Source organism: Alternaria burnsii, assembly GCF_013036055.1.
Source record: "Alternaria burnsii strain CBS107.38 chromosome Unknown 756, whole genome shotgun sequence".
Classification (NCBI taxonomy): Eukaryota; Fungi; Ascomycota; class Dothideomycetes; order Pleosporales; family Pleosporaceae; genus Alternaria; species Alternaria burnsii.
The window spans coordinates 241,417-254,022 of NW_024066128.1; the positions used below are offsets into that span (position 1 = coordinate 241,417).

A 12,606-nucleotide genomic window follows, 5' to 3' on the forward strand; every position below is an offset into this window, starting at 1 on the left:
CTGGCAGTCTGGTTAAGCACAATTGACAGGATTGTCTTGCATTTGACTGAGTTGGACGACAGTTCATACAAACAAGATGTTGAAGACCTTCTATCTCGTTTCACTCGCCTTGGGCGCGTCGGCTGTCCCCACCAACAATCATTACGCCCAACGTGACAATGACACTAGTCTCAGTGTCAAGCTCTCTGTCGCAAATGGTCTTCTGGATGCACCCACTAATGGTCGCATTGTGTTGATGTTCGCCCCCAACGGAACCGATCCTCTCGATGATACCGATGTCACCTCTTCTCCGAACAAAATCTTTGGAAAGAATGTATACGACTTTGGCCCAAAGCAACCAGTCACTCTCTCTGGCGGAAACAACGACGGTACTGCTACCGGTGTATATGGCTGGCCAAATGTTAGCTTGAGTGACATCGATCCGGGTACCTACAGTGTGCAAGCCTTTCTCACTCGCTACGAGACAGTCACGAGGAGCGACGGTTCGAAAGTTTCTGTCCGTTTTCCATGTGGCGATGGCGCGCCTAATGTCAATGGATACGGAAGCTTGATCACAACGCTCCAAGACATTGAGATATCGGGAAGTGGGCAAACTCTCGAACTAACTTTCAACAACATCACTGCTGTGGAGAATTTCGCTGGCAAGGAGAGCGGCGGATGCAACCAGGGCAACTACGAAGACACAGACACACTCAAGCATGTCAAGATCCGAAGCAAGAAGTTGAGCAAGTTTTGGGGTCGCGACATGTACGTTGGAGCCAACATAGTACTTCCTGCTGGTTACGACGCCAACGATAAGAAGACACGATACCCTGTCATTTACAACCAAGGCCACTGGCCAGCCGGAGAAGGTGCTTACAACTACGGCGACGATGAGAAATTTACGGCAGCCTGGGATGCTGGTATTATTCCTGCAACCAACACCACTGCAGAGCGACCAGCACCCAAGTTCATCATGGTAACATTCCGTCATGAAGCTCCTTACTACGACGACTCCTATGCTGTCAACACAGCAAACTTGGGTCCTTATGGTGATGCTATCAACGAGGAGCTCATTCCTCATCTCGAAGACACCTTCAACACTATTCGCGCACCCTACGCACGCGTACAGGATGGAGGTTCAACCGGTGGTTGGGAGTCGATTGCCAACGTCATCTACCGTCCAGATCTTTTTGGTGTCTGCTTTTCCTCCTACCCCGACTCTCTTGACTTCCACCGTCACCAAGATATCGAGCTCTACAGTGCTGCCAATGCATACACGCGCGCGAATGGTAGCTCTGTACCCAGTATCCGCACCCACACTAATGGAACGGAGGTGATTCTTGCCACTGTCGCGCAAGAAAACCACTGGGAACTGACCTTCGGCACGTCGTCACGCTCATTCAATCAATGGGATGTCTGGAATGCCGTCTTCGGTGTCCAGGGTTACAACAACTATCCTCTCGAGCCCTGGGACAAGGTTACTGGTGAGATATATCCCGAGGCTGTTGAGCACTGGAAGCCGTTCGATCTTAGCGACTACGTCGTTACCAACTTCAACTCTTCCCGCAACCTCGGTGCCGCCCTCGCTGGACGTATCTTCGTCTACGTAGGGACCTGGGACAACTACTTCCTTAACGAAGGTGTCATGGAGTTCCAGAAGCGTACCGATGCCGTTGGAGGAGCTGGTTGGGCCAATGTCACAATCCTACCTGAGAAGCCTCATGGTGGTAACTACCAAGCCCGCGAGATTTGGGATTACCTCGAGTTGGTAGACCGATGGGTCAAGGATCACGCTCCTGATGGTCCTTCGCCGCTTTCTCATTCTGCCACTGCACCGTCTACCCGTGGAAATGTGTGGGAAGATGTCATCAAGTATGGTGGACGGAAAGCTGCTGTCAAGCGACAAGCCGATCCTAGCATCCAGGATAAGAAGGCTAAGGTGGGCCAAGAGGTTACTGCAAGTGTTGGACGGTGGGATCCAGGCGTCAAGCTCACCGCACAGTGGATCTTGAACAGCAAGCCCGCATGCGAAGCTTTCAGTGTTGAGCAAGGAGCAAGCGTCAAGTATGCGCCTACAGTAAAGGGCCACATCCAGCTGCTTGTGACAGGAGAAAAGCGCAACTACGCGACGGAGACACGCAAGAGCGGGAGGGTGCTCGTAGGCAGGTAGTAGGATATCAAGAACTATACATAGTTCAATAATGTTCAATAGTCGGAAACATTGTCCTGGTGCTCTTCATACACATTCCTGCAGCTAATGACCGAATAGGGGTGTTTGCGGGGATATGCCAAAGTTTCCTGCATGTTCTACCCGCAATCTTCGTGTTCCTGCATGCCATGGGTGTTGTCCGGCACACCCGTCGTTTCCCCATTTAGTAACGCATGATGCGGCGCCACTTCCGCGCACAGCCTAGCTCGGAGATTTTCATCTCCACCTACCTCACCGAGGTACTGTTGATAGTTGTCCATGAGTAATCATCTCAATCGCCAATGTGAAGATCATCCGATATGTATTGGCGGGCGAGCAGATTTCGGTGATGGCACGACTGCCCATCGGAATAAATGTCTGTGAGAGAAGACTGTAAATCGTGGTAGAGCAAACGAGCATAGATGGAGACTACTGGGAGCAGGTTAGCCGGCCCTACAGCTGACCGCCTACGAATGCTACGCAGTTGCGAGTGAGCACCAGACTAACTGTCTACACCGTCTTGTCTACTATCGTATCTCCACGGCATCCGGACCCCAGCAGCGATCCGCTCCGGTGGGTCGGCTTTTCTTGCTCCTCTGAGCTTACCACCGCTGCATCTATGCATGGATGAACACAAACACAACGGTAAAACGCTTAGCCAATGTCAGTGGTAGCGCTCTATACGAGCGCACTGTCTAGATCCTAGGCCCATGCTAGGGTTCCAACACGAGGCGGTGCAGGAGGCGGTGGGTATACGTGACGTCTCTTAGACCGCCCTTGACGTCTTGATACGAAGTAGTGAGTTTATATAAGAGGTCGTCGACATCACTTTTTGAAGGTCAATATCAAATCAATCTCATCTTATACTGACCAAAATTACCACCAACAACAACCCTCCCAACCAACCATCAACATGCAGTTCACCACCGCTCTCTTCGCTCTTGCTGCGGCGACCGCTGCCAATGCCGCTTCCGACCTTGGTGCCTGGAACGTCACCATTGAGAGCAACAGCGCCGCCAACGGCTATAAGTCGCGCACCGTCCTCGCTGATTTTGCTTCCGACGCCTATGCTGGCGACGACGTTATTCGCACCGTCTGCAAGTACGAGTTCATCCCTGGTGCCGACGGGGCCAAGGAGACAGAGAGCTGCGAGCCCAACACTTTCTCTTACGAGTACGATGGCACAAGTAAGTGTCCTCTCCTCCGAGCGTCCAGGATTTAAAGTACCAGGATGTGTGTTCTTCCGAACAATATGCTAACAACAAAACAGCTGTCAAGGTTCAGCAGAACATCGAGAAGCCCAACCCCATGACCGTCTTCGGCGAGGCTCCCCTTACGCAAACTATGCAGCCCGGCGGCGCTGGCAGGAGCTACAAGGGTAACGCCATTTTCGATGCCACCCGCGCCATTGCTTAAGCACTGCAACATGAACATCCGCAGTGGACCTGTAAATACAAAAGGAAGACATGACTGTACATATCACAAAACGACACAACGAACTAGAGGTTTAATGTAACAAGTTCAATTGAAACTACTTTGGCTACTCACGAAGAGCGCTTTGCTTTACTATTCCCATGATCTCATGTACACCACACCCTCGTGATAACCCATGACATTACGCCGTCTGCAATGAATCGAAAGACTTGAATAGTTTGCCAAGGAGGAACGCCTATGCTCCGTCATAGAATGGTGGTCCTCATCCCGCTTCCACTTTAAGAATAGACCCTAGTCAGCAAAGTGCTGGTTGATTAAATGAGAACATGTCAGTAGACTACTACGCTTCGCCAAACAGCCGGGCAGTGATGTCTCCCATGTAGGCCTCTTCTAGCTCGTAGTCCTCGCCGCCCATACGATCGATACCGACGTACTCAAACGAAGCAACAACAGCTTCGACATCGAAGCCCATGGCGACAAAGCGGTCGACCAGGTCCTTGTTGTAGCCCTTGTATGCGGCGAGTTTTGACTTCTCTTCGTTCTGCTTCGCCTGTTGGGCCTTCTTTTTGATGGACGCAGCGGTGGCACCCCCACTACCCTCAGCAATCTCCTTCTTGGGCGCACCAGCATACGTGACTGCCCACTCGCGTGCCTTGTGTTCGAACTCAGCTGGGTTGCGGATGAGCATTCCAGCGACTTCTGCGTCTTGTGGGTCTTTCGGTTCGGGTGTGCTGAGGAGAGATTGGAGCGAGATCAGAGCGGACTTGATGGTCAGAACCGGCGACCATTGCGAGGAGAGCGTGTCTAGACAGATGGCGCCCTAGTGCTGTTAGCTATCTTGAAGCGTGCCTTGGAACTTTGCTTGTTCCTCACCGTCTGTGAGCTGACATTAGGGTGCCAGATCTTGGTCTCGAACTTCATCAGCGGTGGACGGAAGGGGTATTCGCTCGGGATCCGGATGTCGACATGGTAGGTAGCTCCCTCGTATGGTGTGTCAGGCGGTCCGAAGAACTGACCGCGTAGATGTGTTAGGTCTTCCCCGTTGCCTGCCGGTTCGACGACGATCTTGGAGTGCTGATCGTTGTGGATGTCGGCAATCTCCTTGGCGATGCGCCGATTACGGTTGGAAGTCATTGTGGTGGATGATGACCGAGAGCTTGAAATCGAAGGGGGCGCGGTTGTATAAGTATCGGAATCAGGCAACAGAAGGGCGCAACCAAGTTGCTTCTGGGTAGACAGGTCAGCCTGAGGCTCCGCAACGTGATCCGGGCTCCACTAAGTTGTGGTGCGGGGATGTGTCATACAGAGTCTTGGGGGTCTGAGGAGGAAAAAAGGCTTCTTGCTTCACCTGAACAGCGACTGTAACGGGGTTAGACTTACTCTAGTCTTGGTAGCTTTTGCGATAGAGAGTACCTCTTAGCCCGCGTGGGGAGCTCTGGAGTGGCTCACCGGCGGGGTCAGAGCTCAGAGAGTGAAATATACTTGAGTTTTGGAGAAGCTTTTGGGGGAAGGAGAAGTTAGCGTGGAATAAGTTGCTCAGTGAGAAGTGTATAGCTATCGGACCGGGCCTGACGTGTCTGATGTTCTATGGAGGTGGAATGGTGAGGCTTCCAGCGGTTCGAGGCAGTGACGCCACACGGCGCTAACCCCGATCCTCCGACATCCACGAGCTTCGGAATCAGCGCATCAACACCTCTTACAAACAACCACCGCCTCACTGCCCCCATCGCCTCTACCACCACTCTCGCTGTGGTAACCTCTCCTCTAATCTTCTTATACTGTCGAGCGCCCGGTTCGCCTTCCCTCACCTGATCGCGTGTCATGGTAAGATCGCCTCTCATCGGAAGCCACCACGGCAACATGCTAAAGACATACAGGGTAACCAGCAATCGAGTGCTGGAGGCGGCGGACCTCCAGGAGACGATAAAAACAAGAAGGACAAGGTATGTGCTGTCCAGAATACACGGAATGATGGCTCTCGGGAGTCCGCTATCTGTCGCCTCACCGCACCTCACAGACACTAACAACGGCGTCTGCAGAAGGAGAAGCCAAAGTACGAGCCACCGCCACAACCCACAACCCGCATCGGCAGGAAGAAGAAGAAGGCCGCTGGTCCCAGTGCCGCCGCGAAGCTCCCGACCGTCTACCCGACTGCGCGATGCAAGCTACGGTACCTCCGAATGCAGCGAATCCACGATCACCTCTTGTTAGAGGAGGAGTACGTCGAGAACCAGGAGCGCCTCCGCAAGGCAAAGGCGGTCAAGGAAGGCAACGCGCCTGCTGCTGCCAACGCAGGGGACGGCGAAGACCGAAACGCTGATGAGCGCTCGCGCGTCGACGACATGCGAGGCAGCCCCATGGGTGTCGGCAACCTGGAGGAACTCATCGACGACGACCACGCCATCGTATCTAGCGCCACCGGCCCCGAATACTACGTCTCCATCATGTCTTTCGTTGACAAGGACCTGCTAGAGCCCGGGGCGAGCATTCTATTGCACCACAAGTCCGTTTCAGTAGTCGGTGTGCTCACAGACGATGCCGACCCGATAGTGTCAGTCATGAAACTTGACAAGGCACCAACAGAGTCGTACGCGGATATTGGTGGTTTAGAGCAACAAATTCAGGAGGTACGAGAGGCTGTTGAGCTGCCTTTGTTACATCCGGAGCTGTACGAGGAGATGGGTATCAAGCCGCCGAAGGGTGTCATTCTCTATGGTGCGCCAGGTACCGGAAAGACGCTTCTTGCAAAGGCCGTCGCCAACCAGACCAGCGCAACTTTCCTGCGTATCGTGGGTAGTGAGCTGATTCAAAAGTACCTTGGAGACGGACCCAGGCTAGTGCGACAGCTCTTCCAGACCGCCGCCGAGAACGCGCCTTCCATCGTCTTCATCGACGAAATCGACGCTATCGGTACCAAGCGTTACGAGTCAACATCTGGTGGTGAGCGTGAGATTCAGCGAACTATGTTGGAGCTGCTTAACCAGCTGGACGGTTTCGATGATCGTGGAGACGTCAAGGTCATCATGGCCACCAACAAGATCGAGACGCTCGACCCCGCCCTTATTCGTCCTGGTCGTATTGACCGAAAGATTCTCTTCGAGAACCCCGACCGTGAGTTTCACAATATATTGCAAAAATTTACAGATGCTGACCACAACGCAGAAACCACCAAGAAGAAGATCTTTACTCTCCACACTTCCAAGATGTCACTCAACGAGGATGTCGATCTTGACGAGTTCATCAACCAGAAGGACGATCTTTCCGGTGCCGACATCAAGGCCATCTGCTCCGAGGCTGGTCTCATGGCGCTCCGCGAGCGTCGTATGCGGGTCAACATGGAGGACTTCCGTACTGCAAGGGAGCGTGTTCTTAAGACGAAGACTGAGGGTGAACCCGAGGGCTTGTATTTGTAAATGTAGGAAGCATGCGAGGTCTGATATCATCTTCAACACTCAAGAGCTATTTGCAAGTGTATCAGTAGAAGTTGCACGTATGAACGACCTAATCATGTCAGGTTTACAGTACTCACAGTCAGTCAAATCTTTCTTTCTGTTGTGATGTTTTCGTGAGCCTGTCGACAATGAGACTTTGTCCTTTTGCTAGAACTGTCATGGACTGGCAACTACAACAACCCCAGGCCTAGCTATTTGACGCATCTACACCATTGACGGTTCCTCGCTGTCGTACTAAAGCTTTCCAAGTTGCCTAGTAAGTAGCACCTTCCTTCTATGTTCCTGATCCCAGTCGTGACCGTACACCGCTTGTGTCATCCGATCTGGGTTAAGGGAAGTCACCTCGCCGCATATCTCTCACAGTCTTTCTCGCCATGTTGCGCTATCTTCTTTGGCTTCTCTGAACGGATCTGCCCAACTGGGTAGCAAGAGGCTTCGGTTGGTCATATATTCTTGTCTTCCTTATCGCACAGTCCTGATTGAGTTATGGTCTTTCAGTATTGGGAAGGAGCGTCATCACATTAGCGACACATCACATAGGTAAATCTCAGCGGAGATGTAACGTACTAAAACCCTCAGCATTCGTGGTATCACTGCCTTTACTTAGGTAGAAGGGCTAGCAGGACAGTCCGTGAAAGTGAGAGACCGGTACTAGCTCGTCTCCCCAGGGATATAAAACCGCTTACCAAACCCAATTCGATATCTTGTCTCCCCCACCACAATATCCAGTCAAATTTGGATTCTGGATTGACGACCTTACGTTATCGCCGCCTTCGGGGCAGTTGCGCTCAGTGCCTCCCAAGAGAATACGACTGCTTCCACTATACACGACCTCTACATTTCATTCGCTATGGAGATCGAGGCACCTACCTTCATCTCGCTCAATAAGCCTCAGAAGCGCGCGCTCATTCTCCGCGACCAACTTCGCTTTCATGATCCGCACCACCTGGATTTGTTCCTTGAGGGTATCAGTAACGATGAGCCACCTACTTACACCAAAGTGAACGGTATCATCAAGCCTGAACTGGCCTTGGTCACACTCAAAGAAGAAGCCACACATTTCGATCTCGGAAATGTTCAACTACCGGAAGAGCACAACTCCATATACCGCGTTTACCTGGTGGTAGAGAATGGCCAGATCCAGATGCAGACTGAGGATCCTTTGCCACAAGATGAAAACGTGCTCGACTCTCAACCTATTCATGGCTTCATTGCTAGGACTATGGTACCAATGTTTAAAGAAAAATTCCAGGCTATCTTTACGAGGATGAACAAGATCAACGAGGCTAGGCGGACCGCTTACAACATGCCTAACCAGGCGCCAGTTTTGTTTCATGAAGGAGAGGTAGGTTCGTCCACATGTTATGACCTTTGCCAGATCTCCTGCAGACATCTGTTCCAACATGAGTTGCATGGACCAAGTACTTCCTGCTGACTCGGTACAGACACTCACAAGGCTCGATCCAGCGAAGGCTAAGCAGGACCGGACTCTTACTCGTGGTAATTATTTTAGTCATTATGATAATACAGCACTGACGAAATGGTAGTAACGAAGTCACGCAAGCGAGCACCAAATGAGGAGATCGTTCAACATGTCTCCAACAAGCGCAAATGCGTTGGTCTCGATGCAATTCCTGAAGATGCGAAGCGCAAGACCTTCGACACAATTCCGAGCCACGTCAAAGTAGATTTGTTCAACTCCGTTGTCAATACAGCATTCCCCAACTTTAACAACTTGATGCTCGCGTCCTGGAACGTGATCACAATCTATACGGCTTGCGGTAGCGACTTTCCGGATCTTCACAAGGCGATCGTCGATCTCAAAGGAGTCCTCCAGGATTTCGACGAGTCTTTTGGTCAGCACGTTGATCGAGCCCCGCCTAAATACAGGTACGACTTTAGTGGACCTTCTCGGGACGGTACAGATGAGCATGGGACCCAAGATCGTAACGGGAGGCGCGACCAGGAGCGTTACAAGGACTGCGAAGACGACGACGTTGATCATCATGGGAGTCTCTTCGAAACTCATGTGCCTGTCTTGGGACAGGGAGGAGTTGGTAACTCTAATCAAGCTGGCGACACCACTGCTAACAAAGCGGCGCAGGTGCAAGAGGGCATTGCTGAACAAGGTGACGGCACGGAATACTCAGACGACCAAGTACCTCCTGGGGATCCCGATCTGGCCCTCACGACCGAAGATCCCAGCAAAGTTTGTCGACCTGGCTCACACCATATGGCAGAAACCCACGTTGGAGGCCAGGAGCACGCTTATCATGTGAATAAGATTACAGAGCAGCACATCGACGACGACGATGCTGAAGATCGTCCCCTCATTACATTACGATCAGGATCTCGTGAGGCGTACTCATCCTCTGTTGAAAGAAAGCGTAACGAAGAGCCGCCCGTCGGTAAAGCTACTCCTAAGACTACACAGCACGCGACCAGCACCAAGGCCTATTCTGCAGAAGAGACCGATTCCCACTCAGAGCTCAATCAACAAACAACACAACTACAAGATGGCCCGACCGCAGACCCGACTTCCGCTTCAACGCCTCAACCTAGGAAGAAGAAGCAGCGCGACATCTCTAGCTACACCATCGTCGAACTCGAAAAGAAGTATAAGGAGCGCGAGGCTCACATCCTGACTACCTTCGAGAACGACATGAGCAAGGTCCCGGAGAAGCACCGCAAGGCCCTCGAGTCGATGAAGGCTCTACTTGAGGGCCGTAAGAAAGATGAAGCGCAGGAGAAAGCCAACAAAACGAGCAATTCCTCTGGAAAGATCGGACGTCCGGGTACTAGCAATGGCGGCATGTTCGGCAACTATACTGGCAAATCTCCCAGCAAACATCTCGGCAACTCTGTCCTAGGAGCGAAGAAACCAGCAAGCATCGCGCCGGTGGCGCCAATGTTTCCAAACGGCAGCCGAAGAGACCCGAGGAATGGTGTTGCGCAGAGTAGGACAGGCAACACGTCTCCTTACGGGCGTGGTAACTGATGCTAAACCGAACAGGTGCGCCTCGGAGGGAGAGGATTCCTTACAAGTTTTTGAAGAATCACGCTGAACGCATTGTTGATTAACACGAGGAGTCTCCGGACGGAATCCAAGGCGAGATTTGGGTGGTTTGCTACGGTGTGGGCATTTGGTGGCATCGATCTGGTCGAATATCCACGAACCTGGTGAGACATTGGGTAGGCGTCGGTTTATAGACGCGACGGATTAATGATTGGGGGCATGCAAAGGCTTTCAAAAGGCATAGTGCTGGTTAGACGTCGGTTTATTAACATGACGGGGTAATTGGTAATGGGAGGCAGCACGCCACGGCCTTCGATCTGGAATCTTGCATAGCCAGATTAGCAAGAATGTGAAATAATTTTGTTTACCCTCTTGGAACTCCTTGTGCTACTCGCTTGACGAGGACACTGGTATCTCTAGGAACACCCCTAACGCCACCCAATGTCGCCTAATACGAGTGAACGCCAAATTTATATGCATATCCTTGACCATCACGACCGCACTACTCCGCCTTCTTGAGCTCAGGCCCCCAGAAAGCATCAGACTCCTTCTCGTACCCTTCCCTCGCCAGTTTTCTCCTCTTGGCCTTACTCTCCTCTAGTGCATCGCCCTGCACTGCGTCCCTCTTCTGCGCCTGATTCAACTTGACCAGATCGGCCTTGTCTGGATCACGGCAATTCTTGAGCTTCTGCATTAGCGTTTTGATTTCTGCCTTATGCTTCCCGTCCCTCGCTTCCCGCTCTGGCGCTGGTAGTGTATTGTTGATGTAAAGACGGTGGCTCGAGATAAGAGACGCGCATTTCCGCAATGTGCTCAGGAGTTTGTCGTAAACCGGATTAGACGTTGGCACTTTGAGCGATAGGTAGAACAACGTGAGCGGTTCATCGGCGAGGAGATGGGCGGACAACCAGATCTGAGAGGGCGTGTACAGGAAGTACGCATCTGTCAACACGGCAATAGTGCGGAGCGTGTTAGTCGCCACACCATACGCATTGTGTATCCTCTCCTCGACCTTCTTCTCGGGCATCTTCATCGCCGGACCCCCTACCTTTACCGGCACAGAACAAATCTTAGCCTGGACCTCCTTCGATCCTAGTCCCTGCGCCGGCCCCTGGTATTTCCCATGCGCCATCTCCAGCATTTCCATGTGGCCGGCCTTGATAGCCCGGAATGGATGCCGGACGTCGAGATTGTAGCGGAGACTCTGGACGATGATGTATTCGGGGGCGAGGACGTCTTCGGCGGTCACGTTGCGGCCGGCGCCTTCAGCGTACTGCGAGACGTGAATGGGGAAGAGTTCGACTTTGGTGGCGAGAAACATTATTGTGCGGAGGATGTTGTTAACGTGGTAGGTCATGGGAGAGTTGTAGAGGTAGAAGCGGCGGAGGAATTGGATACATGTTGACTGGTGGTGCGTTAGTGACCATCTCTCTTATACTTCCTAGTATGAAGTGCTGGAGGCGTATAAAGAGCAGGACAAGTGTAGTTAGACATACGACGACGTTCAAGGGGAAGCTGTAATGGTTCCCCAGGGCGACTGCGCGTTCGCAGAATTCGTTTACTATCTTCAGTTCCTCCTCTGCGGTGAGACAGTTTATATCTGTTACGCTTTGCATTCGCCCATCTGGAGTGTTGGTTCCGCTAGTTCCACTCCCATTCTCCTTATCTATGCCAGATCCCAAAGTATCGTTGTCTACGGCGTCGTTGCCGCGCTGGGCTCGTAAACGCGCAACATTCGCTTTGACGCGCTCGGTGGCTTGAACGTTGATCTTCAGCCGCTGGGCGGCTAGTTGTGGCGCGGTGAAAGACCAATTCCTAAACTGCGTAGAGCTGCGATAGATGTCGTCTTCGGTGAGCTGCATGGTCGTGGTGATTGGCCGAAGCTGGGGCTGGGAGCGTGGCACCGGGATTTGGGTGATGAGAAGGGACGTGATGTCGCGACTGCATGGCAAGTCCAGCCGAGGCGCCTCGCGCGCCTTCGTTCCGCTCTGCCTTTCGGTCCTTCAGCATCGCATCCTTTACCCTCTTCTGCCTGATAACATTAAATATTTCATCTACTTGAGCTTTCTCCAAGATTCGAATATTCCAGATGACCGTCTTGCTAGATCTTGGCGGTACCTGTCCATCACCTAGGCACAAAGGCATGGCAGTACCATGACCGTGGTCCTGTCAAGTTACTAGAGCTTGGAAGTACGCGAAGCATGCGGCGCGTCATGCGCTGCGCCAATGACCCTGTCAATATGTAGGTCTTCTAGAATACCCTCAATTGTGCTCAAAGTATACCTCAATCATGCTCAGAGGGCACTGGAGGAGTATGCTACAAGAAGCTGTCCCTCCCGCGCTCCTGGCCACATCGGTTTCCTTCTTCTGCCAGTCGCCACCACATACTCCGCCTCATCTCCGCTACCTATGCTGCTCGACTCAACGAGTGATATGCCAAGACCAACCGTGGAGATCGCCCTTTCGGTTTCCCAGAATTCGTATTAGTCGAGATAAGGACCTTGGTGCCTGGGTGAACGTCTGCCGATAGGCGC

At 52.3% G+C, this 12,606-nt stretch overlaps 5 protein-coding genes across 5 annotated transcripts; 3 read left to right on the top strand and 2 right to left on the bottom strand.

Moving 5' to 3' along the window:
* Nucleotides 1–76: 76 nt before the first annotated feature.
* GT037_010514 (uncharacterized protein) lies at nucleotides 77–2,152 on the top strand (the record flags this gene model as incomplete). The annotated part of the gene is made up of 1 exon (XM_038935561.1): nucleotides 77–2,152. The coding sequence occupies one exon, from the start codon at nucleotides 77–79 to the stop codon at nucleotides 2,150–2,152; it is 2,076 nt and encodes a 691-aa protein (XP_038781811.1).
* Nucleotides 2,153–3,083: 931 nt separating this feature from the next.
* On the top strand, nucleotides 3,084–3,586 carry GT037_010515 (uncharacterized protein; the record flags this gene model as incomplete). The annotated part of the gene is made up of 2 exons (XM_038935562.1): nucleotides 3,084–3,357; nucleotides 3,441–3,586. 2 exons carry the CDS (start codon nucleotides 3,084–3,086, stop codon nucleotides 3,584–3,586), a joined length of 420 nt encoding a protein of 139 aa, XP_038781812.1.
* Nucleotides 3,587–3,944: 358 nt separating this feature from the next.
* On the bottom strand, nucleotides 3,945–4,738 carry GT037_010516 (ubiquitin-conjugating enzyme e2-24 kda; the record flags this gene model as incomplete). The annotated part of the gene is made up of 2 exons (XM_038935563.1): nucleotides 3,945–4,424; nucleotides 4,478–4,738. The coding sequence occupies 2 exons, from the start codon at nucleotides 4,736–4,738 to the stop codon at nucleotides 3,945–3,947; spliced, it is 741 nt and encodes a 246-aa protein (XP_038781813.1).
* A 548-nt stretch (nucleotides 4,739–5,286) lies between these two features.
* On the top strand, nucleotides 5,287–10,137 carry GT037_010517 (26s protease regulatory subunit 6b; the record flags this gene model as incomplete). The annotated part of the gene is made up of 7 exons (XM_038935564.1): nucleotides 5,287–5,547; nucleotides 5,644–6,715; nucleotides 6,767–6,925; nucleotides 7,839–8,401; nucleotides 8,502–8,556; nucleotides 8,604–10,013; nucleotides 10,070–10,137. Coding segments are annotated over 7 exons (3,588 nt in total), but the record flags the coding sequence as incomplete, so codon positions are not given.
* Nucleotides 10,138–10,574: 437 nt separating this feature from the next.
* On the bottom strand, nucleotides 10,575–12,012 carry GT037_010518 (cyclin-like protein; the record flags this gene model as incomplete). Its single annotated transcript, XM_038935565.1, has 2 exons — nucleotides 10,575–11,477; nucleotides 11,569–12,012. Coding segments are annotated over 2 exons (1,347 nt in total), but the record flags the coding sequence as incomplete, so codon positions are not given.
* Between the last annotated feature and the right edge of the window lie 594 nt (nucleotides 12,013–12,606).